Consider the following 27,576-nt stretch of genomic DNA (forward strand, 5'->3'; position numbering starts at 1 on the left):
TTATCGCAACTGTAAACAGCGATGCTCCGAATCTTAAGAGTGATTTCGCCCAAACTCCGACTAGCTTTTTAATTCCGAAGGATTAATCTCCGACGATTAATTCAACCGCGGCAGAATTGCCCAAAGTGAAATTACGCAATTCATCGTTCCCTAATCTAATCTTTCTTTCGGTCTGTTCAACAGGAAATTAATAATTCCATGTTAACAAAATACTTGATAAGTTAATCGGAGTTTAGTCGAAGTCACCTTGATTAATTTAATCGCCGATTAATTCAACCGGCAGAATTGCCTAAAGCAAAATTATGTAATTGAATCTGTCTGTGCGTTAAGGTGATCCTAAAGCCGTGATCCTAGCCGGTTTTTTTCGGTTTTTTTCTTAGCACTAATCTTTTAATTGGCTTTATAGAAATACAAAATTCTTGTCTAGAATTAAAGTACGCATCAAAATCTAGGTCATGGTGGTCGAATTTATATCGAAAACGAAAAAAAATTAATATTTTTTGTTATACGTGACGACCACCATGACCTAGCTTTTGATGCGTACTTTAATTCTAGACAAGAATTTTGCATTTTTATAAAGCCAATTAAAAGATTAGTGCTAAGAAAAAAACTGAAAAAAACCGGTTAGGATCACGGCTTTAGGATCACCTTAAGTAACAGGAAATTAATAACTCTATAATGTTAACAAAATAAGGCAGGTATTACTCGATAAGTTAATCGCCGATTAAGTCAATCGAAGCTATCCGTAACCCATGTCCTTATTACGCTCTTTATTTACGCGCAAATTGTATCTCTGATCGTGCTGTTACGTATATCTTTTTTTTTAATGTAAACGCGAACATATTCTAGATTTCCATTTTCATGTCTACGTGACGGTTTCGACCGAACTCCGATTAAACTTATCGAGCAAATATCTGCACGTTTTGCTAACATGGATAGAATTATTTTGTTTTGACACGCGCGGAAAGAACGATTAGATTAAGGACTATGAATAAGACAGTTTGAAGTTTAACGAGTAAATTTTGCCGATAGCATTAGTCGTCGATCAAGTTGATCGAAGTTGGGTCGAAGTAATTTTACCACTTTTATTGGAACACTGGAAAGTTTTATCAAAATAGCGGGAACGGAATGGAAAGAGGAGAACATTCAGGCCGAAGGCGGGGAAAGCAGAGGCGACTCTTTCGTTCATGATTTTAATGTTCGAAATTCTTCATTTCATACAAATTAAGTGTGGGGAGAGTTATAATACAAACTTAAGATATATACATCAATATTTCGTGAAAACTGCTCACAATAGCTATGCAACTTATGTGCGTTAAATCCCGCCAGATCATTCGTATCCTTTAACCGTCTTATTACCATCTTTTTTTTTGTATGATTTTTTTTACTGCCGTCTAAATTTACCTCGCGTACGCTATATGCAACAAAACTTGGCAAGTCGTTCGAATAAATATAGTTATTATTTCTTTTTCTTATTAATTTTCCGCGATCTTTGCGTTTTTCGGAGTGTTCCCTCTCGGAATCGGAGAATCGGCATTCGAGACCCGCCTCTCGCGTTTCTCACGATCTCGCCTCGCTTTCTCAGGAAGTCACAAATCCGCGGAGAGAGGAATATCTCTCTCGGATCTCTTCGCCACGAGATACGTCATGTTCGCACCGCGGACGAGCTTTGTCGCGAGCGAGTCGACGCGCCAGGGTGTTCCTTCGATGCCTAAAATCGTTCGCTTGTTACAGGGTGTCCTGGAACTGTCCTTCGAATTTTACGAGACAGACGACGGGAATCCGGGACGTCTTTTTGGCGGAAGCTCAACGCGTCGCCGTTTCCCGAACGACGATATTAATATTAATAACGCAAAAAATTCGTTTGTCGAACGGCCAATATAGTTTCTCAAGTCCAATATATTTTCTCCAGCATTCTCTTTCGTCTCGGACACCCTGTATATCGCGTACTTCGCCGACGCGACTCCCGCGAGAAATGGACAGAGAGAGATTGTTGTTGGGACTTACTCGCGGAGAGCGCGGACGACGAGGCCCTCGCGCTTCTTCTCGCGAGAGGAATTATGTCGCTAATTGTTCAAGAACATCAGAAAATTTTATCCTCCCGCGAGAGAAGAAGGCGCGAGAGCCTCGGCCGCGGATTCGCGTCGCGCGTACGCGGCGGGACGGAAATCGGACCGGATGCGGCCTCGGCGTCGTTCTCGACTCGCTCGCGGGTGAGCTCGCTGAGCGCTCCCCGATCGTACAACCGCGTGGTCGGTACTCACAATTAGCGGGAATTCGACTCGAGTCGATTGACTCGTTAATACAAAATCGAATTAATTCGCCGCGCGCGTACGAGGCTCGCCGGCGGAGGCTGGAGGCCACGTTTTCCCCGTGGCGAATCTCGCCCCGTTTTAACAGACCCGCCTTCGATCTACGTTACAAACAATGGTTTCCCCCGCGCGGATAACAAAAAGGCGACGCACACACGCACACAACAACAACAACAACGCGTAGAAGCCACTCTCGGGCCACTTTGTTCCCTCTCACTCTCGCGCGACACCCAATCGAATTCAACGCAAACTGGAAGATTAACAACGACGAAGGTTTAGATCGTTAAAAAAGGAAATTATGTACAAATTAAATTAGCGTAACAAAGAAAAAAAAGAGAGAAAAACAGAGAGAAACGCCGGAGACGGGAAAACTCGCCGATTCTCTGCGCTTGAGAGCCGCGGTCCCAACATATGTACACGTCTTCTCCTCGCGCGCGAGACCACGTGTTATTCGGTACATTCGCCGTGTGTAAATCGCCGCAAACCCACAGGCAGACAGACGGACGGATCCATCTGCTGACACGCACGCATCACGAAGACACATCGCTTCTTTACGCACTCAACGCATCGCAGTTTGTCGATTTCATCAACGCGAATTATCGTCGTATTATCGTGTCGACTCGCTTTTTTTCTCTTCCTCCCTCACCCACCCTTTGTCTTGCCTTTCCGTCTTGTCACTGTTATCGTCACTCATTCTTCATTTTTTTTTGTCGCGTGGCTTTTTTCCCCGCGCTTTTTTCTCAATGCACGATTCTCGAATAAACAGAAGCACGAGCATGGCCCGGGTTCGGGGACAAGGGAGGCCCGCGTGGAACGCGACGAAGGTATACGTTATTCCGGCGAAACCGCGAAATGAATCGTGTCGATGTGCGAGGGAGGACAACGAAAAGTTTGAACGATGCGCGAGATTGGCCCCGAAACTGGCCAGAGAGCTCGTAAGTTCGCGGTGCACCTAGGCGGATATATTTGGGGGGAGTTTATGGCAGAGATATCGGGGTGTTGAGTTCGGATTCAAAGGTGGATTTTGAGGTCGAGAAAATGGAGCACGGGAAAACCAAGCACCTCTCACGTGGCGACAAAAACGACGGAATAAATAGATATATGCCGAGATCCTCCTTCCCCATCATGTTAAACATTTTACGTTCCACCGACATCGACGTTGACATCTTTTTTCCGAATTGCTTTCGTTTGAGATAAGACAGTAAAAAATTGACGATGCGAGAAAGATAACGTAGGATGATTTGAGGAAAAATCGATATCAGCCACGGGTTTTCACGTTACGCTAAAAACAAGGTAGAAACTATCAAAATCCCACTCGAGTAGAACTCGTATAGCTGCACGGTTTTTGCTGCACATGCAAAGAGAAGAGAGAGAGAGAGAGAAGAGAGAGAGAGAGAGAGAGAGAGAGAGAGAGAGAGAGAGAGAGAGAGAGAGAGAGAGAGAGAGAGAGAGAGAGAGAGAGAGAGAGAGAGAGAGAGAGAGAGAGAGAGAGAGAGAGAGAGAGAGAGAGAGCTACTTTTAGGACGGAAACGAAAGGAATACATCTGGGAAGTAAGGCTGGATTTCGATCTGAACTCCTAGGATCGTTACAATCGAACGTGAAGAAGACAGGAACATCCTGAACAGTCCTTAGGAAAGTCGCGCCCGGAAGTCGTTTCGCGAGCGCGGCGATTGCACAAAAATTGAAGACACGATCGAGAAGGCCGACGGTGATAAACGTCGCGGAAGGAAGGCGCGAGGAAGAGGGAGACGGAGAAAATAGACGCGACTGGATGTGAACTCTCCGATTTACCCTCCATAAATTACATCTAATGTATAATTAAAAGGGCTAATTAAATAATTAGATTGCCGTTGCGCGGAATGGAGTATACGGGATGGCCACAGCCTAAGTCTTAGTTTAAAACCTAATCTCGCCCGGGGGGTCGTAACGTGGTATATATATACGACGCGGAATACGACGGATAACGCGAGCAAATTTTCGTCGACGAGAGCTCCAAGTGTCATCGGAGAGTCAACGAGGAAAATCTGCGGTTCCCCGATCCGCGCGATTTTCCCGGGGGGACACACGGACGGGGGTACGGCGCGTTCCACGCGGGCGGGAACCCCGAAAGCGGGTCTGCAAATCTTTTTCCTTGCTAACAATAAAGTTCCTCTTTATTCGCATTTTCGCTTTGTATACTTTAATTAGTGAATATAATATATATATATATATAATATTTATATATATGTATAGGTAATAATTGCAAATACAACTATGTAATGAATATACGAGCCTTTGTCAGGGGGAGCAATGCAGTCGTCGTCAATAAAAGTCACGGGGTGTACATTGTATATATACCTATACATGCAAATATCGAGTCGCCCGGTCGTCATCGTAATAATCATCATCATCATCTCTATCGCTCTGTTTCTTTCTCTCTCACACTCTCGCATTCTCATATTTATATGCACGTATACGTACGTGTATATATATATATATACATACACACGTATATAAGTCCACTATTTTTTTTTGCTCTCATCGTTCAATCCGCTTTTGCACTCGCGTGTGATCGGTACTGAAAACATAAGACTATCTTCTCGCGGTCCTTAAGTCACAATTGTCAGTCATCCGGAACGCAACTTAAGTTTCCTTCCGTTTCTAATATATTTTTTTTAAGCACTTACAAAATATCCCTTCGCTCCTCGACTCGGCACGCGGCGATCGATCTCGTCTTCTTCCATCATTCGGCGGCGATCGATGACGCGGAAGAGCGCGGCTCGCTTCCGCCGATCTTCCGCGTCGAGATCGCATCGCGTTCACCGAATTGGCTCCTTTCTTGGAAAGAACCATTTTCTTTTTTTCCGACGAATACGTCTTCTTAATTCTTTTCAAGACTAAAAATCAGTCTAAAAAATTTTGACGATTAAGTCAGGAAGAATTTTTATATTCAGTCGGAGGACACAAGTTTACCTCGGGCGAGTATATGGGCTTTGAAAGCTCAACGAGATCGATCTCTATAGCGCGTGCCGTGGACTATTTCTTATTTTGATATAAATTTACGACGGGGGTAAAAATGCGAGTTACGAATCGATCGAACATTGTATATATCGTTGAGATGTCGAACGATCTGTGCTTGCTCGCTCGTCTCTTCGTTCTTCTTCGTTCTCTCCTTCGCGATTCGCTTTAATCTCTAAGGCGCCTTTTCAGTCAACACGCAAATCCCTACGGGCCTCACTTCTGCCTCGGGCCCTCGCGATTTCTTCATACTTAATGTCGCGTCAACCCTCTGTCTACGGATGCTCTGTCTATCAAATCTGTAGAAATCTTCTCTCACATAATTGAACGAAATTATATAATCCAGTGACTTTTCCGATACTTTACACAAGCATTTTTTCATAATTATATATATAAATATACATATAAATATATAAACGTTTACATTTTTATACATATATGTATATATGTATATGTCACAGGAATTTCATGTAATTAATTTTTTTGTCAAATCTCTAAAGAATCCATAAAAGACCGGGATATTGTGGAATGAATAAAAATTATTAATATAAATATAAATATAATTTATAAATATAAATTCATGATTATATTTATATCTATAAATATATAAATTAATAATTTCAATTCACAATTTTACTGACAAAGTCTATAGGATTTTACAAAGCGACAGATGTGAGGCACCAACGGGCCGTAGACAGAGGGTTAACGTCTTCTTTTCTTCAAGAGAAAAAACTTAACGCGTGTCGTCGCGCGCATCATCTCGGTGCACGGGCGAATTATATTATTACGAAGTTTCCTAGCAACACATCACAGTCAAAAAGCATATCGCTACGTGACGAACGGAATTCTCATTCCGTTACGCGGTGACTCTGTCGAGCGCGGCGCGAGGAAAAACAAGAAGGGGAAACAGGAGTGCTTACCGTCGTGAAAGCGGCGGGTTTCTGCGAAAACGGTAAATATTTAGCAGCGACGAAGAGTGAGTTTCGTTGTTCGTGCGCCCCTTTACAGCTGCGAATTAGCTTTCGCGAAAACCGCTAACAACCGTTGAAATTTACGGCGGAACGCGAACAGGATGGAGGTTGTAGCGCGATCGTGCGACATTATTGACCGGAATCTTCGTCCCCTCGACAAGAAGAGGAGGAAGAAACGTCGCGCGACGATTTCAAGACTGGGAAGATAGACTCGAGTCCCTGTACCGAGGGCGATATTGCGATGAAAGACCTGTAGTAGCTGCCACATGGTTTCCTCAACGATTTTCTCGAACTGGAAAAGACCGGGTGGCCGGGTGACAGACCTTCCCTTATCGTCGAAATGCGGAAAGCGAGTCTCCGGTTTCTTAATTCGATTCTCTCTTACATCGGAGACATTCCAGTCGACAATACCCAGGGAGAACAGAAAGTCAAAATGATGTAAATTTGACCAATGTGACGTGAAATTGACATCATTTTGACTTTTCTGCTCTACTTGGATACCTGCGCGAGGACAGTCTGCCAAGGGATCAACGGCGGGTCGAGAAAATTAAGTGATATGCCTCCCGTAAAAGAAGAATAAATACTCGTAAAATGATATGTCGCGATTGAGGTCTTCCATCAGCGACCGAATCGCACTCGCGGGCCAATGATTCCGAGATATGCTGCTACGAACGATTGTTGCCGAATAGATGAATTTTGCCTCTCCCGTCGTAACATTCCGTACGGAATGTTAGGATCATAAGCGACTCGCGAAAACTGGGGGTTTGTCAAGTAATCATTTCGGCGAGACCGAGTGTTTTGAGACCTTTTTCTGGAAGTGCGTGTCTTCCCGTTAACTCGTTAATTCGGAAACGCAGAGAGAATGACCCGAAACACCTGCGAAGGAATGCAGTCGGAGAAATCGCGATAAAAATGATGATAGCGACTCGCCGAGGAATTCAATTAAGTGGAAACTCGATCATTACGAGAAAAGACACCTTCCCGACACTCCCGAGTTCACGTCGCCCCCCCGGGAAAGTTCTGCGAACGTGCGAGATTGCCTGCTCGAGGATTTCGAGAGATTGGATGGTTGATTCCCCGACTGTGATGGGGGAAAAAATAGACGAAGCGAGAGAGGGAGAGACAAAACTCGAGGATGTCCATCCTAACTTTTAATCTCCGCGAGGATTCCCTTAATTCCGGCACTTATTACACTTATCCGCGACTCGAGTCCAACCACGGTTAATCTCGGTAATTTCATTGCCGCATTATCGAGAAGAAAACCGCGAGTTCTCGAGGTCGAAACCTGTATATATATATTTCCCTATCAGCTTTGCACATACCATTGAGAGATAATGCACGTGAGATTATGCTACAAATGTGTATATGTATGTGGGTGTGTGTACACTTATGTGTGCGTGTTATATAATATTGGCGCTAATATTGGCACTTGGTTTTCGTGTAGAGCTTTTATTACGTTTTCATTCAACAAGTCATCGAGAGAGACAGTCGAGAAAGAAGCGTGAGACAGAATGCGAGGGAGACGGGAGTTCGAGCGTCGTTTGAACCTTTTGAGCATGGACACGATCGCGTCTGCGAAGCGTCGCTCATCCGAACACGGACGGAGCACGACTCGATGACGTCTAGGGTGATTCCGGAGGCAGTATCGAGCGTGTACGATGACACGCGTTTAGAAATAAGGGCACTGATCTTTCGCTCGATGCGTCGCGACTCGCGACCACCAACTATCCGGCTATCTGGACGTTGAACAAACACCGTGGATGTCGTATCTTAACGAACGAGTCCAGCTAGTAGAAAATTCTAAAAGACATCTCAAAAACATCACAAAGACGTCTGAAAGACGACATAATTTTTCAGACGTCTTTTAGAAGAGCTTCTGCTAGCTGGGAAGTAGGACTCCAATCTAATTGTAAGTTACAGAAGAGGAACAACGTCTGTCCACCGTGATTGCCGACTCGAGGAGAATCTCTCCTTCAATAGAATCGAACAATCTCCCCTTATCCCCCCCTCCCCGTGATTAATGGGACTATTTTCTAGCATAAGTTTTGATTCTCTTTCGCGGAACGAGTATATTTGTGCGAGATTATTATTTCCGTATAAAACCGACGTGTGTTCGTACATCCGGCGAACCTAGTGTATCGCGCGATCTTGCTCGTTCTGTCAAACGATCGAGAAAGAGAAAGAGAGAGAGAGAGTAATAACGCCTTTTTCTTCATTTGGAGAACAGCGATCTCCACTAACGATTATCTTTCCTCGCGAAACGACAACGGAGTGACGATAATTAAGGTGCGAAAACGTTAAACGCTAAGCACGGCATTAAGAGCACTTACTTTCGCAAGAGCGCAACTAACGTGGGTCGACGCTTGGGTCGTTTTGAGTTCAAGGGTGGCGACGAGCCCGAGAGAAACCGGCCTGTTTACGCGTGTGGTTTAAGTTAAGTCGCGCGAGTTACACGTATCGCGATTCGATCGGTAATATTACCGTATTTTCTATTATTTGAACATCGTTTCGGTTTCAGTTTCTTTGGCACTGTTTACATTTTTTCATTCCGGCCGGGTTTAGACGATCGATTTGTCGGTCGACGGAGGACGAGAGCGTTTTAATCGAACGTGCTTGTTGAAGCTCAAGTAATAACTCATAGCTAACGGAGAACACCGCCTATCGATTTACAACGTAATCGTAGCGAAAGTTATTTACAAGTGATACAATTTACAAAGGGCACTGACTGGTATAACGTGGTAACTACTGAAAAAAAAAAAAAAACGTCCGATTCTCGGCCGCGAGTCTTTATCGAAACATTTTATGCACCAGTATCAAACTTTTTGTACGACATAGCGTTATCAGTGCAAAGCATTAACGCCGAGTTGATAAAAGTCGTCGAAACAGCGAGTATAAATAAAAACGCTGATATTAATATTTATTTCTTTTCCATCTTCTTTTGTATTTTTAAATGCAAAGGAACTCTCGAGTAGAAAAACAAAAATTTATATCTATAATTATGAATATGATTCAACCGGTTCCTTCATCTTTAAAGATCGACAAAAACTCCGATTATATTCGAATTTGCGGTCAATTACCTGCACACGCATATTAATACTCGTGCAATATTTAGATGAGGAAATACGTTGTTTTATTAATGTGGCTTGACGTAATGTTATTGTTCAACGCTGTGTCATACGTTCAATTAGGGCAAAGTCCCTTCTTTTCTTCGTATACAGTATTTCCCGACATTTCGCATAAAGACTCTAACCGAGATATCCTATCCTAATACATCTGACCTCGTATATTACGCGTTCTTAAAAAGAGTTCGCATGGTGCAATGCGCGTTGTAACATTACGTGAGATTATTTATATCTACAATGACTTTCGCAATGTGTCGTATTGCACAACTACAAGAGAAATTCTATAATATCGCTGTTTTGTAATAAAAAGTTCATTCAATAACAATGAATTTTTTAACATTTTCATTATATGTATGTGTGTGTGTGTATATATATATATGTTTATATATATACTATATATTAATCAATTATAAATAACTAGACGTTATAAAACAAAGAGAAATCGATAAACAACCCGGAATCGTTCAATATTCAAGCAGTTGTCCCGGATCTGTGAACTCAACAGCATTGAGTAATAATACAACTATTGCGTGTTCATTGAACTGTATATATGTATCAAAAAGAGAGAGAGAGAGAGAAAGAGAAAGAAACGTAACTTGTTAAACGACATTCTAATTTGTTCTATTGCTAATCGTAAGTCGTTTAAATTTAATAACATCGCGATAATTCTATGAATGTGCTCAGGAACAACGTAATAGGAGGAAAAAAGATCGCGAACGCGGTAATGATAAAATTTCTCAAACACACGTAATACAATTCGTTATCAACATATTCGGCAGACCGTTTTTATATCTAAAACCTCTCGTAAGCATTTTACGCACCTGACAAACGTGCCCTCTTTCCTTTATACCCACGGCTCGACGAATGGCTTCGGGCAAATAATTCGCCGTTGTGAAAAATGTGTTAATGAGCAATAAAAAGACTAGGACCGTCCCCGGAGGAAGTAACGTCGCGTACCGGAGTTAATCGTTTAACGCGTATTAAAACGCATAGAATGTTTAGTCAATCGTTAAAAAACTGTCAGGCGCTTTGGAATTACGCTAACTTTCGTAGAAATGCGAATAAAACAATAAAATGGTCAATTTAAGAATGCTGAACTCGTGTTACAAAAATTTTGGAAATTACGTTTGTTGCAATACATACATTTGTGAAATATAACAAATTCGTTTGACACTATATTGGATATGTAATCTATTTGCACATACTCGAGTGGATAATTTCCAATGATATTTTGAGTACGATAGATTAGTCAAATAAAGTATTAAAAAATTTGGCACCGTGGATTTCCGTGCAAATTCAATCGAAAAGATCGACTGGAAATCCTATCGCAATGTACTCAATGTATGCAGATATCTGCATGTTTTTTATCCGTTTGAATAATAATATAATAACAACAATAGCAATAATAATAATTACAAATAATATTAATAGCAAAAATTACAATATAATTGTTAATTATAATAATTAAACAAAGATATTCTTTACATGGATTATTGTGAAACTGTACACAACATATGATATTGTCGTTTAGTAATTAGTAATGATTGACAATTATTATAAAAACTATGTTTCGTATATTAGTCTTTTTAAAAATTTTCCTTTTTTTTTTTACAGAAAAACTGTTATCGCACTGCGCCGAACGCTTCTTCCTTTATTTCTCAACAATTAAAATTTAAAAATCATAAAAAAAACTAGTATAGCGTATATGCCACGTCTTTTTAAGATCAAATTCGCTATGGGATCAAGATGATTTGGCTTTTAAAATGGATTTCACTAGTTTACGTGACTTTAAATCATATATGATACAATTTCATCTGCTTGAGTTGTTATTTTGCGCGGTCGAACAATTTCTTTTGCTTCTTTTTTCTTTTCCCTTAAGGCTGCTTATTGTGTCTCGGTTTTTTCTTGTCAACCAACCATACCTATTAGATAATCAATACGCTATCATATAGAACGTATGAGCGAAGGAAAAAAAGAACGAAGAAGTAACAAAGAATCTTAAAATCACGAAGTACCACGGTCTCTCTCTCACATATAGGAAGGTAACCCGTTATTTTTTTTTTCCAAGTCCTTTCTCAAGTTGCGACGAGCAACGCACGAATCGCGCGCGAGAGGATTCGTGCCAGCTCATGGATAAAATGTACGCATGTATATGTTATATGTGTCTTGCGAGCCAGTTTTCTTTCCTCCTTCCGGCGGACAAAAAGAAACCCGGACGTGGCACGCGGTAAGCCTTATTATCTCTTGGACCCTCTTCTCACAATCATATCATTTTTTTTTGTTTCTTTTCTTTTATTTACGTACTTCTTAAAGTGGACGACACTTGTGGACGTGCGCACGGTAAGTAACTTATTACAGAGTTTAACTACTTTTTTCCCGTTGCGCCTTCTCTATTCGATTTTTTACAATATCTTCCTCAGTCGTCACGGGACCAGCTTTAAAATCTCGGTATGTCCCCGCACAATTTTATATTTCGCTGATCGTCAGAATGCCCTTATCTCCATTTCTCTATGGATTTTCGCACAGGCACGGGTATTTCTCTTGTTTGCCTATCTCTTGAATGTAACTCGATTGTCGTCAGCCTTCACCACGCAAGTATTAGAATTGGTCGAAGTCGGCGCGCAAATCTTACCGTGATGATGAGAATCGGCGAGGTCGTCGCCGTCGTAGAAATCGTCGCGATCGTTGGCTCTTGCAGCGGAGACGTAAAGAGAATTCGCAGGAAGAGTATTTCGCGTACGGTGTATATTTATCATTGCGAAATGCTTTATGATAAATATTGTACACGAGATCGTGCAACTCCGAGCCATTTAGAGTCACTTGATTTTTCGGCGATAGAACACAGGAACCATGTGGACCGTGAAAGATCAGCCTTAGAACTTGCCGAGAAAATGCAGATTCTATGGCAACGTTGACAGTACCGAAGAAGAGGAGAGGAATAAGAGGCGGTTTTTTCAGTTTATGTCAGTAATGCCGATTGTTGATACCCCCGGTGTTGTTGCTGCCGTTATTCATGGAGTTAGTGGTGCTAATTATACCACTATCAATGGTATTCGCAGTCGATATCCTGTCGGCGGCATGCTCACTGTCGTATTCTAAGATCAGTCGTTTTATATGGCTCAGCTTATTGTGCAGATAGTCGAACCGTTCCTTCGTCTGCTGATACACTCGATCCTGCTTAGTTTTCTTGTACTCACAAAATATCTGTTCCCTGGTTTCCTGAAATAAAAGAAAAACACCATATGAGCATCCTCGTCCATTTGTTTGACAAATGCGATAGTTTATGATAGAAGAAACAGCATAATACCTCGCTCTCGATCACATTGCCCGATTTCTGTTGACTTTGCAATAATTGATACAAATGCCTGAAGCGATTCGCGACTACAAGTACTTCGGAGTGCAACCTGCGATATTCGTCGTAATTGCTGTAGAATTCCTCTTTGTAACGCCTTTTCTGTTCCGGGCTGCTTATCGTTGTATATTCCCTGAACAAATTATTTTACATAAATATTGCATCAATCGACAAGTTATGTTAAATTAACTCGTAACGACTTATGGAAAGAATGTCTAGTTTTTCGTTGGCTATTTGAAACTATTACCGCGAATTAGTAATCAATAACACAGTTAACGTGTACTCACGTGCGGTAGTCGAGATATTGTCCGGTGCTTCCCAGCCTTTCAAACTCATCAATCGGCAGCGAGATTGTGGCAGTACCATTGGCGTTATCGACATAAGTAGGAGCGCTGTTAGAAGTTTCACCGTAGATAGCCGCATCATTCGCTGCATTACTCCTATTCCTGGATTCCCTCTCTCTGTTTCTCTCTTCTCTCGCACCTCGACTCCTATCGCTCCTATCTCTCCTATCAGAGTGCACGTCGATCAAGCTGCCCCCGGCAATTCCATTGGCTATAACACCACCGTCGTGTCCATGCCCGTGGTTGCCCCTTTCACTATCACTAGGCGACAACGGCGTCAAGTACGATGATCGATTGGAACCGCTTGGCACCGCGGTGACGGCGGCAACGACGGCGACATCGCTGTAGATGTTTCCAGTACCCCGTAGAATATCACTGTTTGCTGTCCTTTCGGCTCGGTAATCAACGCGGCTGCTGTTGCCGCGTTCACGCTGCGATTGTTGCCTCAATTCCCAACCGTCAAAACTGCTACCGCCGCTGTTACTATTACTACCACCACCACCACCACTACTGCTGCTACTACAACCACTATTAACGCTGGTGATACGATTAACGATACGGTCGCCACCGGCGGTTGCACTAACACCACTGTTATTACTATAACTGCCGCTGCCAGACACCCTTTCGCCGGCGGGGATAAAGGAGATAGGTTCGGGTCTCCTATAATGCGATATCCGCGGTTTCTTCGTCGTTAATCCGTCGCTACCCTGGTAATATCCTGGTCTCTTATTACTAACCAAATTGAGCGGGGGTGCCGTGATGGCCGGCGGTGAGCCCGCATGAATGGAATTGGGTGATTGACCGCTGCCTAAGAGTGTAAACATATGCAAAAAATGTGTTATTTAAAATAAAGTTTCGTATTCATGTATGTAAATAGGAGTGCTGATAGCGAGTAGTACACGTACCACTGGAACCACCGTCGCTCGAGCCAGGTGGCGTGAGGTTCTGAGGTTTCCGCCTCCTCAGCATTGTCCTTTCCTGCTCGGTATAGAAAGGCCAATCCTCCTGCACGTCGTTCCAGATGTGCCTGTTCAGGTGATACGTGTTATCACGCATGTAAGCCACTTGCTTCAGGATCATCGGCATGACGGATCGCTCTCGGTCCCTCAAGCCCTCTGAAATTCGTCGACGTATTAATATCAATGATCGGCTATTCCGACAAGTTGAGAAAACATTCAGATCTCATCTTACCCTTGTTGATGCGATCATAGAGTTCGGGCTTCTTGTAGGGCCTCAAAGCAAGGACGTGGATAAGTCTTTCCCTATTGCATAGAAAAAATGCAAAATATATCAAAAATCTATGACGAGAAACATCAAAACCTTTAATAAATTTCCTTTCTATTTGTATTTCATTGAGATTTTTTTTAGCCTTTGTGTCGTTGATCTAGCGCGGAAGATTGTTTTCTCGGTCGTTTCTCTATTTTTTTTTTTTAACGGAACTTGACTTATGCTCATATCAATGCACTTACTTAAGTGGCCTGCGCATAATGTCGGAAATTTTTTTCTCCAGATTGCGAGCCGCCGCTAGATGGTTACTACTATTACTATTACTACTACTATTAGCGATCGGCTTGTTGGTTGAAGCTTTGGGCTGACTATTGCCGGAAGTTGGAATGCTCGTCGTGGATTCCCGATGCTTTGCATACGATGACGGAGGAGGTATTGTCCTTCCGGTTCCTTTCACTTTCACCTTGCGTCCGATATCTGGACCGTTCGCCTTGATCACCCTGGTGCTGAAAGACATAAATTCTATTGAGATAAACAAAAATGTATGCATAAGATTCCAATTTGCTAATTACCTAATTAACCAATATTTAAAAAATTGGAAAAGAACAATTATATATATATATATATATATATATATATATAAGATATAAAAAAATGAAGAGCACATTCGTATTTTTATTTTTGATATCTAAAATTACTCGAAATATAAGAAACATTATATATTTCTAATACATTTATTTGTTAATTTAGAGGAAATATAGCAACATAATCTATTTCATCTCGTCATACGGCAAACATAACACATTCATAAACAAAATCTCTAATTTCCGTTGTGTATTTATAAACAAAACGGTCTCTGCGCGACAAGCCTCGCCACATATCGGTGCAATTAATGCAATTTGCAGCATCGCTGACATAGGGGTCCGATCGATTGTCTGGTTATGCAATTTTCATTGGCGTTGACCGCGCGTAAGCGCGCGCCGCGATAAAGCATTGCAACGGTGAAGAGAGGCGGAAAAGGGTTTACCCGTGACGAAATCGCACTTGTGAGGCGCTCTTAGCCTTGGCCGTGACGAGCGAAGACGACTAAACAAATTAGCCGACGATGCGGATCCGTCAGACGAGAGCGCAAAATCTCACGCGTATTCGAACTGCGGCTGACAATTGCAAAGTATACAGTTCCGAATATTCGCCTGTTTGCGAAAATTTGGAGAAACAGTCGTCTGTGTTTTCTGACAAATATTAGTATTTTTTTTAATCATTTATTCTGCTAAACAGACGCGAATATTCGTCTCCGTAACGCGAACGTATCATTCGCGTGTCTCCGAATTTTTCGAAAATCCGCTGGGTATTTTTGCTATCCAAAGGTACATACATCCTCGAGCGCGCGATTTTCTTCGAATTCTCGCGACATCGCGGCGACGAGTAAACTGCGTACGCGCACGACGAGGTTTCCTCATAAATTCCTTCGTGAATCGCGCGAACATCCGTTAGAAGACCGTATCTACGGGCGAAAGTTTGTAAGAGTAGGGCCACGAGGCGAGAATTATTTACGGTTCCGCGGCGACCGTGGGCGTCTCGGAAGGAAAGTCCTGAAAATGGAGAGAAGGAAAGCGGTTCGCGTTCCTTTGCCAAAAAAAAAGAAAGGACCTTTCGCCCGGAGGATCGAACGACCGCCGACGGCCGTATGTCCCGCACCTCAAGGGAGCATTCTTACCATTTGTTCTTGTTATTCTCCTCGGCGACCGCCATTCTGTGCCTGGTGGTCTCGTAAACGTCATCGTTTGCCTGTATCCGCATCTTGTACGGTATAGTGCCGAGGCTCTCGAGGCTTCTACAAGAAGAGAAATAAGAAGGTAATAAGAGAGGATAAAAAAAGAAGGTAATGAGAAGACAATAAGAATCGAGCTAAGAGGCAATTCTTTAAGCAATTTGACTCGCAGCTTCGTTCTGATATTAACCAGATAAGAATACGAAATCCAAATATATATAGATATATAGAATCAAGACGCAATGTTTGATTTTGATATTATTATTATCGTTATTATATTCATTGATATACACATTATGGTACATTATGTCATATTTATCCGCGAACTACACGTGGAATATGCCATTGTTGCTCGACAAATAAAGTAAAGCGAGCAGAAGTGAGTCGACGAGCGAATCGAAGTTCAATTTATCATCGCCGCGCTGTTACGTTTTTAACGTCAATTCGTCAAATCACCGGATCGTATCGCCGGATGCGGTGAGCGCCAGAGTAAGCTACTGAATCGGTTTCTGCTGACGCAAGCATAACCGTTCGCGACGAGAGTGTAGTCGGCAGTAGTCGACACCTGCTAGCGCGCTAAACAGCGCTTTAGTGTGTCAAGTTGCCGCGATAAAACCACCTGCTCAAGGATGCTCCAATGTGTTTTTTACGTCGCGCGATTTAGATTGCGGATTACGTTACGGCGCTTACGACGGAAGATTACTCGGAAATTACCGTATCGCGTATACCGAGTCCATTCACCGAGACATTATTTCTCAGTTATAGCGAATCTGATAGCCGCTGTGACATACATAAAATCTCTCTCTCTCTCTCTCTCTCTCTCTTTCTTCTGCGAACGTTAAAAATATAATAACAGCGAGAAACTTGACCACATGATTGACAAATAATGGGCGTAAAGCGATTCAGTCCGCGGCTTTTTATCTGTTTTCGATTCTTGCGTATAATATACGGCGATACGCTGAACGTACGAACGTAAATGCATAAATTACCTCGCGAGCTCTCGTTATACTATAATAATAATCGATACGTACTTAGGGCCGGTCTGTTGAGCACACTCGAGGCCACCCTGGGAACCCTCCATGTCCTGGCTGCTGGAGATGCTGAAGGTGAATCTGGACACTCCGTCGATGGATGGAATGCTGAGATGCTGAAATCAGAACGCAGAGCGTGCCGGTTAGTCGTCTCGTCGTTCCTCTTAATAAGATCGCATTAAATTACGAAACGGACGACCTGTGCCGTGTACCCGTACGTATGTCTCTACACGAAACCTGCCGTATATCTCTCTCCTCTTCTCTCTCTCTCTCTCACACTTTTCTCTTATAGCCGCGAGGATATACCGCAGTACATAATACACGAAAGTTCACCCATGTATCTGTCCAGCTATCTATTTAGTGCCTGGCTCACCGATCGTCAATTTCACTCACTTCTCTCTCTCTCTCTCTCTCTCTCTCTCTCGAACTAGAAAGTTTTTTTTTACGAAACAATAACGTACCTTTCAATAATGCGTGTTTCTAAATTTAATTCTCCTCGAACCGTTAAATTACATAAAACACATCGACGTTGGGCATTTTTTTATATATATTCGAATGAATAAAGTACATTCATGCCGCAGTACACTTAAATGCTAATGTAAATTTAAATAAACAACATAGTGATGCAAGCTTCTAAATATTAACGCGAGCGGACAGTAAAAATGACGAGGGTCCGATTTGTTTACTTGCCGCGTAAGTGAATTGATGACATTTATGCGTTTTATATTGAATCATATGGACCGAGAGAGCGCGTCGGTTTCTCGTCGAGTATAATATATTCGCGATAACGTCGTTTATAATGCTTATATCATGCGACAAGCCTCGGCTCGTCTCCGCGCTCCTCTCTCGCTCGCCGCATGTGCATCGGGCACGAAATCGATCCCCGATCGGCGCGGCGCGCGGCGTTGCGAAACGAGAACGTTGCGGCGATGGGAGCGCGAAGCGTGTCGTCGTTTGCGGAATTAGCGCGTAATTCGCGTAATCGCTCTCGGGTAGCTGTCCCCGAGACGACCGCCGATTACCGTACGACGGAGCAATCGCCGACGTCGAATTAGACCGGAGAGGATAATACCGGAGCGAGAGCGGAGAGCGGCGCGTCCAGAAGTAAATAGATCCTAATCGGATTGTCGCCGGTAGGCACGACGGTGACATTTCCGATGACGCCGTCAGATTAGAAGGAATTCGAGCGATCGATATAAGTGCCGCGCGCGTGTGTGTGTGTGTGCAAAGGGCACGTAACGAGTCTAACTTTCAGGCCGGCGAGAGAGTAAGGCCAATTGTGATTTTAATTCCTCCTTTTGGGACGTTATTACGTCATTTTTACAGACTCAATCAGTATTGTACATGTATTCTTACGTAAGTTTCGTTTCTATTTCACTTCCGTTCGCGTTCCGTTCTGTTTTTTTTCCTTGTTTTTTTTTGTGCTGTTCACCACGCTTTTGCTGTACGATCTGTCCTACCTTGTGCTCTTAATCATTTTGTTTTTATCACAGATAGATTTCATATAGCAGCAACACTTTGCTGGCGCTTTATTTTTTGCGGAATACATTTTTCATCTATGCTCTCTGTAATTACCTGATTTATTCATGAACCAATCTCAACGCACGCAACAAAGTTATTTTTATAGAAAGGAAAACGACAGAAAATGTATAGCATTTTGCATATCAAATACATACGTATACGCGTTTGATAATAATCAAAACAACATACAATAATAACATATACAATAATAAAAAAAATATATAAATTTATCGTTTTTTTTTTTAACAGGACGCAGGATATACGATGACCTGGAAATAATGTTTTCCCTGCTAACAAAGTTAGCGAATTAATTGGAAAAAAATTTCGAGTTTCAACGCCGGAGCGTCGCCGAAGAATCGGCCGCGATTGACGCAAATATTACGAGCGAGGCTTGGCGCGACCTTTTTTTCGCAAATCAATTTTATCGAGAGGCAATCGAGCGCGACTGGCCGTTTCGCAACTTTGCGTATACCGCCCCCCTGACTCCCGTCGTCGTTTCTCTCGCTCCTCCCTCACCCTGCGTCATTTTACTCTCCTCCCTTTCTCTACGTATTACGCACGCGGAATCCTTTCCTTTTTTTCCCCCCTCATGGTTCCTACACGACGGTGCAACGCAACGCAACGCAACGCAAATTGCGAGTGCCATGCCGGGACGTACGTCATCGCAATCCAGGTTTGGGGAACGGCAAGCAAAATGACATGACAGGACAAATCGATATACAATGTTCTTAGACCACGTGGCCGAGAAGACCGACGAGAGCGTGGGCGAAACGTGGATGATGATGATGATGATGACGACGATGACGAGACAACACGCGCGATGCCAGCGTACGTAATACTTTATACTTGAGGAGCGGCGAAGGGGAGGGAAGGACGGGCGCCTTCTCTCACGGGCATTCGCGTATCGAGGCCATAGGGGCTCCGCGCGAGAGTATCTCTCCCTCCCCTTTCGTCCGACGGGATGGATATGCCGTTGTCGTTGTCGTCTCTCTTAAACGAAAGGTCGAATCGCGCGCGAGAATGCGATATGAAAGTTTTGTGAAGGGAGGCAGCGGCGCGGCGCGGCGCGGGGCAGCGCGAGAGCGGGCGCAAATCGGGAGCCGCTCATTTAAATTTCACTGAGCGCACGGAAGGACGGCCGGTTTTGTCCGTCTGGTTTGTCTGCCTCTGGCCTGGCTGGGTCCTGTCTCGTCACAGCTATATATCGCTCGAGATGAGATTCGCGCGAGAGCCCCATTGTGCCACGAGCACCACCACCGTCGGAACATCGACCAAGCCGGTTCGAATTCTCACGCGCCGTCCGTCATTCGAACACATGGGAGACTCGAGATCGCACGAACGAAGATCCCGATCGAGGGAGGAGGGGGGGGGTTACTCGGAAATTATCATTCTTAGGCCGACCTCAAGGAGGGGACAGCGATTGGACTCTTCATTCGTAAACATGGTCGATCTTTCTAATTGCTGCTGTAGCGATTAAATTCGTAACATTCCTATCGGAAAGTTCCATATGGCGTACGCTATAATAGATAATACAATCTTGTTCTTATCTCGCTTCGAGTGTGAGTTTAGCAGAATTTTGTGTTGACTGTGAATCGGGGGATTCACAGTCAACAAATTATCTAATTTCGACCAATGAGGTTTAAAAAAAAAAAAAGAAGAGCAAGACACGTAATCGAGCATTCGCTAAGGAAAATCCGGACTGCGAATTAATCGGAGAATCCGCAGATCAAAGTTTATCAGCGTTTCTCGGTATTATCTATATAACGTCATTGAGCATTGAGAAACAATCGTACTCTATTAATCATTTATTTGTGCCGCGCATGCATAAGGTGTGACGAGTCGGACAATGCGCGCACGCCTCATGTGCTTCTTCGTCTTTCACAAATTCTCTTTCTCTCTCTCTCCCTCGGTATCGAATTGCATTTTTCGCAGTTCAAGTATAGGTGCCGGCGGCAACAGAGGAATCACTTTAACAACGGCGATTTATTTCGGTACAGCTTTCCGCATACGAATGCAGATAGTAGACCGCCCACCTACTCGCGCTGCCAGGTTGGGATTATTTCGGTTCTTAAGGCCGCAGCAACAGCTGAGCGAGCAACGAACGAACGGTAACCCGTCGCACGTTGCATTTGTCACATTCCTGCGTGTCAGGAGTCGCCGCCGACGGAGTCATATCTCGGTCGCCTATCATCGAGTTTATTATAATCAAGCGTTGAGAATAAAGTATGAAAAAAATATCGATATGTCTTACATTCATAATTAGGATCGACCCATTTACATATTTCGTAGGATCTTACCTATTTAGTTGTCTGAGAATTTTGAAGATTATATACTTATTAGTATTTTACTTGATGGGCTCATTTACATCGCTTTGCTAGTTGATCTTTTACAAATTTCTTTAACAAATTTCAATTGGGTTCGTCTTGCACGATCGTTGTTCAATCTGTATGAAAACGCAAATAAGACTTATGCGTATATAAACTTCATGTAAATTTTATTGTTTATAAACAGGAATATGCGAAAAATGCGCTACTTGACACTGGCTACCGCAGGCGAGATTCCGAAGGGTTAACGAGACTCATCTCGCATGAAATGTCTGCGATTTTGCAAACCGCGCGTAACCATCAGCGTTTATGAACGAGAGTATGCGAATAATTCGCTGCCTCGATAACGCCTACCGCATACGAGATTCCCGAGGAGTAAGAAACGACGGGAGAGACGATAGACGCGCGCATCGTGATAAAAATTACGAGCAATTACGATTGTCGGTCGGTCGCGTATCGCTGACGTGAAATACGTTGAATTTTGCTAATGAGTCTTATCTCCCCTCAATTTACACGCCACCGAGCGGAATATTCTAATCTCGATTTATTATTATTATTTTCGCCGTATAGCCTAACCGCATTATATCCATCATCCATCATCGGAATCGCGCCGATCAGTGATTTATGAAGAACATCCAAGGCAGAAGGATATATTTTCGCGTGGCCCTAACAGCTTATTTGCGGATTCTCAAATACGTAAAATGTGTTTGGGGTGCGTACGTGCGGAAAGGGAGAGGTACGGTGAATCGCTTTCAAGGGACTAACCGTCGCAAAAAAAAGGTGGATATTAATAATGGAGCTTATTTATTTCTTCGTGAACGTTATGTCTGAAACGGTGATTTACCGCCGTTCGCAGGTTCTTTGAAGGAATCGAATACGTAAGTGCGCACGTCATACGCATCGCGGAGACCTGGAGTCGACGACTGACACATGTGTAAATAATAACCCGCCGTACGTCATCGGAGAACGATGGAACGGCGCGTTTTTATTTGGAAAACGCGATCGGGAGATATCTTCGAGAGGATTCCTCGAAGACGTGCTCCACGACACGTTCAAAACTGAGAGGATATCGAAAATCTTTTTCCTCCGAGTAAAAAGTTTCTAGGTGAGTCAATGAAAAAATGCGGCATAAAAATTAATTGGGTAAAATAAAAATCATTATGAATAAGAGAGATTGCGATGGGGGCTAATTAAGAGCTAAAGATTGCCGGGAAGTTTCAGCCACGGAACGGAATGCACCGAGATTGTGCACTTTGTTGTATTAAAAAATAAAATTTTATTTTATTTGACATTAATACTTTAAAAGAAGACTAAATGTATATATTTGAATAATGTATTTCTTAATTATAGTTGCGTTTATTTTTATTCAATTATTATTTTTATTACGAGATTTTCATTTATTTGTTTTTTTCACCGTTTGAGGTTTTTTCGTTGGAATATTCTTAAGTGCTCGGATTGGCTCCCTCCGAGCGAAGACTAACCGGTCAACTGCAACTGGCGGCGTAATCGATCCTCGATCAGACGCAGGAGGGCAACTTTCACTGGGCGACCGGGTATTATGGAAAAAGGAAAACGCATACGTGGGTGAGAGACGTGCGCGTACGGTCGCGCGTGTTCACGCAAGTGCGGATGCGCACACGTAAGTAAATTCGTGACGAATTGGAGGAGCACGAGTATGAAGCGCGCGTGCATGCTGGCGACCTAGGCTACTGCTTATCACGGCGAGCACACGTGACGACCTTAGACACGCACCTTGGAAACGCACGAGCGACGCTCGCGCATCGAGGTCCGAGGCGTGTGTTGTGTAGGATTGCCAGGTGCGCGATTTTTAACGGATACGCGACACGTTCGTATATATAGGGATGTTCGATATTTTGACTCCAAAATCTCGGCGAATTCTGTCCAGCAGTTAAAACTTCCGGGCAATCTTTAGCTCTCAACTAGTCTTCGTCGCGAACTCTCTCATTTAATCATTTTTATTTGATTAACTTCTATCCCACATAATTTTATTCATTCACATAAGAAGACTTTGTTCTATTAGAAAAAAAGACGAACGAAATGTGTTAAGACAGTCATTTCTTTTTCTTCTAGATAACGAGCAGAATAATTTCAACAAATCGCTTGGTTCCACCAGGATGAAACGTTTCAAAAACCTGGGACAATTCATCGTTACGTCAAGTGGGAAAATACCCCGATACTTTTTCGCAGCCGTAATCTCTACGTGCTCGATGGTGAAACAGAAACGAGACGAAAGATAAGCGGCGTATCCGAGAAACCGACTGTCCCTGGCTCAGGATGCGGCTCCATCTGGCACAAGGTCATCAACGTCATCGTATAGGTGCCCCTTTCGTCTGTGGGAAAAATAAAAAAAAAAGATGTGCGTGCACTCCGTGTGCCTCGGTACGGGCGAACCAATCGGTGACCTCACTATCGTATTTTTGTTTCCCCCTCCCCCCTCTCTCTCTCTTTCTCTCTCTCTCCCTCTCCCGCGCGCGAATTCTTCTCCTCCTCGCGTCGCCACCTTGCTCTTTGTCGTTCTTCCGAACACGCGCGCATACGCGCACGCACACACGCGTACACATACGTACAAGTGACGTTAATTAACTAACTCCGCCGACCGCGAACGGTAGGCACGTTCGATTCGCACGCGCATCGACGGCGCAGAAAATAAATCGCGCTAAGTGAAAGTAACATTGCGCCGGTTTCGCGGATCGTCGCGAAACGGCGCGCCGCGATTTCGCGTCGCACACAATCGGACAAAGCTCTCGAAATAGATGTCGATAAATTTAAGACATCGCTAGAATAATTGGGATATGAGATTAGACAGAAATTTGGAATGTCGAAACGTGAATCTTTCACGTGAACGATCCTCTTTACATAAAAGTATAAAAAGTAAGAATGTACGATAACATATTACAATGATTATTTCTGATATGCGTACACAAAGTTTCTTTTGTCCACAGAATAGGTATTTGGACATTTTTACGAGCTGCGTCCCATTCCCAGGATTGTAAAGGGTGGGCGTTGAGATAATGCTAAAGGAAGCGAAAACCTGTTTTCTTCCGAAATTACATGATACACGAGCGAAATATCAGTCCGGTTCACTCGGACACTTCGGTTCGGTGTTGCGACCCCGATAATTATTCGGGTATTTCATTTTTAAGACGGCGATTACGGCACGATAAATTCTACCGTCCGACCGGTGATAGCGCCTCGAAAGTTCACGAATTAAAGCTGTGTTAAGAAGTGAAAGCCGCGCCGGGATTGCGAAACCCGGTAGCGTGCAAAAAAAAATCCATTGTGGAGACTAGATAGACTTTTTAACGAAGTGCCGTTTTTTCGCAGGAAATTATATTGTTACGTCGCCCAATAGTGGCTACCTGCTTAATTCGCGAGGAATGCGCGCACGCCTTTATTTCGCATTAAAGAGTATACGCGAATAAATTTCTTCTCCCAACCGCGGAGAAAACGATGGATCGCAACAAACCGCTTTGTTGAATGTTTTCGCGGATCTTTATGAAGACATGAGCCTTCGGAGCTAGTGGTCGTAAAATATAGCAAGCAGATACGCACCGTTATATAGGCCCCGAACGAGGAGTACGTCGATTCGATTTGCGATTCGATGAATACTGCAACTCTTGATATTTGCGTCGACAATAGATAACTACAACGTAAATCGATTATAGAAATATCAGATCGCGAGATTACTTCCCACTATTAATTTTCAGCGCATCCATAGAAAGGGCGCTTTCGCCTGCAGTAGGCGCGAGTAATCCGCTTGTAGTTGTCGTCGCGCGTATACATCCCTCGTGACGCTCGTCGTGTAAACGATAGAACAAAACCATTCCGGTAGGGCTTCTGAGGGACATATCGCTAACCGTTACAACCCGCCGATTCCATCTGGTCCCCTCGCACCCCGATATTTGCCGGAGCAATGTTTCCGCCGGGGTTAGACGGCTCGTTAGCCTCTTTAATTATTCAACGCCGGCGACGTTCTCTCCTCGTCGAGATTTTACAGCCGCCATGATTTCCCGAAACGACAGCGCTATCCGCCGCGCGTGCGAACGTGCGAAAGACCCGAGGACATTCCCCCCGCCTGGAATTTGCAATGAAAATTCTATATATAGAACTTGACCTTGCCCGGAAATGCTCCTGCGATATAATCAAATCTTTTCTGCAAAATTACGTTGCAAATGGTTTAAATATTCTTCATCTTAAGTCAAGACATAAGATTGCTCGCGAAAAAAAAAAGAAATAATAGATTCCTCCGATACATCCGTGGGAAAGCAGACTCCGGATTGATCCTCGACGCGATGATTGACAATTCACTTAGAAGCTTCGCTCAAGCATAAAAAAAATTACGTAATTAAGCCGCAGCCCTCGAGTTCTTCGGCTTCGCGACGCACGTTTGTTCAGCGGGCCTCCTCGCGGAGAGCCGTTCGTTACGCGTCGGTGATCGTCGTTATGCTAGTGTAGCGCGTTAAATTATGGCGATTCGGCGAGAGAAGATTCAGCGTCTCGTTGCGACGCAATACATTGCGTTACGAAATATCCGAGACAGGTCCTCTCCCCTTCGTGCCGCGCCGCCCGTTTCGAATTTTCTAATTTCAGGTTAGTAAAACGATAACGCGGCAATATATAGATGATAGTTTCTCAGCTGTTTTCTTCGGGAATTACGTAAAACTTCTAGACTCGCTCGTTCGCGAATTGAAGACCACTTAACGATTATGAAATTGACATCGCTAGAAATTAATCGGTGCCACTGCTTCTAAAACGATGAAAATAGCACGTCAATAAATGTATCCTGACGTAAGAAAAATCTTGATGAATTTTTCTGATTTTTTTTTGAAATTTTTATTTGACGCGTCATATGAAATGTTTCGAATTCGATAAACCAAACGAAAAAATAAAATTTCAGATTAATATCTTCTGCATTAATCATTGTTTCTTAAAAAATAGTTTTAACTACTTAAATATTTATGGAAAACCATTATTATATTCTTGAAAGATAAAGATTTCACTCTGTAAGTAAACTAGAACATTTCCTGCGCAGATTATATATCTTGCAAACGGGAAACAAAAATAGCTCTGTTCGGGGAAGGATACACATGGCGAGTCCTTTAGAATATTTGTGTAAATCTTAGATTTCTTTTTAAAATTTTCGTTCTCTAGCTTTTGTAATTAGAAATTCCGAATTGCCATCACCGTCCTGTTTCGTCTTTTTCAAAATGATGAATAGCGAATTGTGTCGCCACGCGCGCCGATTGACAAGAGGCGATTTAGTATTCCTCGTCCGAGAAGGACCTAGACCCAGTATTAGACGACAATTGCCTAATACAACGTCACAAATAATGCGCGGAATTGGGTTAGAAAGTTCCTCGCAGCCTTCGGCCTGTCTCTGTCTCTGTCTCGGGTGAAAACGGTCGGTTACATCGTCTAAAAATGCGCGTGGCAAAAATATTTTGGCGAATCCGACGAATTCGCGAGTCGTTCACACGTATCTTTCTGATGGTTTTTAAAACCCGAAGTTTCTGAGAAACGTTTCGCGTTTCAGATTTATGCGCGAGCTTTACCTCGCTGCAAAGCAAAAAAATTATTAAAGTTCATGAATCAAAAATGTTACACGATATCTTTCGATTTTTTAAAAATACTAAAGTCTTGCAAGATGAAAAAATTCTACAAAAAGACCCTCGAAAGATTAATATTGCTGGGCTACGCGTAGGTAAGGCACGATTCGCGGCATACAGACGAACGGATTCGTCGTAACGCCGGATGCTAATTAATCGGGTATGCTTGTCGCCCATGTTCGATGTCCCTTGCCTCGTGCTGGCACGTCGCCGATCATAAAGCGTGCGAGCGAGCAATCTTGATAATTACGACGCTAATATAAGCAATAGCGGGCGCGATTACCGGCCGATTCGCAGAAAGCGACGTAAAGAACCGTTTAATTTGCACGTGTTAGAGCGCACCTACACGCGCCTTATCGCGCACGCACGAAGATAAATTATTATCAAGATTCGCTCGCGCGAGCATTCTCGCGAATTATTATCCCGCGGAAAGTCCAAGATATGTGATCTTTTTTTGCAATCAACGCACCTGCGTAGCTATCGTCGTCATATGCACTGATATCTAAGGACGATTAACAGATTTGGCAGAAATAATCTGATCATCTGAGAAAATTAATTTTATCGTAAAGAAAGATTTGATTTTTATTAATCAATTTTAAACCCTTAAAGAAGTGGGATGTATAGACGATTAATTCCGAGTTTTCAGAGACTCCTCAATTTCAATTCTTTAAAATTCAAGATCAGTTTCAAGTTTGAAAGGAGAGTAGATTAAATTACTTGCTACATTGAACTTCTCCGTCTCCTGACGTACTTTCCAGTTCTTTGAACTCGTATGTCATTCGCGACGGAAGGCAGCGGTCTGGAGGAAAAGCAGACGCGATCTCGATCGACGGGGGTTCGGTTGATTTGAAAGAGAAACTCAGGACACGCGCGCGGACTCCGACAACGATCGATCGATCGATCGATCGCTCGACACGAAATCGCGTACAGATATTTCCGGCGCGTTCGCACGGAACGGATAATAAAGCCGGAGGAG

At 43.3% G+C, this 27,576-nt stretch overlaps 1 protein-coding gene and 1 long non-coding RNA gene across 2 annotated transcripts in view; one reads left to right on the top strand and one right to left on the bottom strand.

Annotated features, from left to right (window-relative positions):
* Positions 1-1,179: 1,179 nt before the first annotated feature.
* The window catches only part of Su(tpl) (Suppressor of Triplolethal), a 79,625-nt gene continuing 53,228 nt past the window's right edge, over positions 1,180-27,576 (bottom strand). Inside the window, exons 3-10 of the mRNA XM_071787434.1 lie at positions 17,129-17,244; positions 16,044-16,160; positions 14,569-14,832; positions 14,291-14,361; positions 14,005-14,214; positions 13,043-13,907; positions 12,711-12,888; positions 1,180-12,622 (exon numbers count right to left, since the gene is read on the bottom strand). Coding sequence (XP_071643535.1) covers positions 12,368-12,622; positions 12,711-12,888; positions 13,043-13,907; positions 14,005-14,214; positions 14,291-14,361; positions 14,569-14,832; positions 16,044-16,160; positions 17,129-17,244 — 2,076 coding nt within the window. The 3' untranslated portion in view covers positions 1,180-12,367. The remainder of the gene's footprint in view (positions 12,623-12,710; positions 12,889-13,042; positions 13,908-14,004; positions 14,215-14,290; positions 14,362-14,568; positions 14,833-16,043; positions 16,161-17,128; positions 17,245-27,576) is intronic.
* On the top strand, positions 18,926-25,101 carry LOC139818954 (uncharacterized). The gene is made up of 4 exons (XR_011733561.1): positions 18,926-19,477; positions 21,544-21,753; positions 21,830-22,078; positions 23,065-25,101. It is a non-coding gene; the product is annotated as an uncharacterized lncRNA (long non-coding RNA).

This window comes from Temnothorax longispinosus, chromosome 9 (assembly GCF_030848805.1).
Source record: "Temnothorax longispinosus isolate EJ_2023e chromosome 9, Tlon_JGU_v1, whole genome shotgun sequence".
Taxonomy (NCBI): domain Eukaryota; kingdom Metazoa; phylum Arthropoda; class Insecta; order Hymenoptera; family Formicidae; genus Temnothorax; species Temnothorax longispinosus.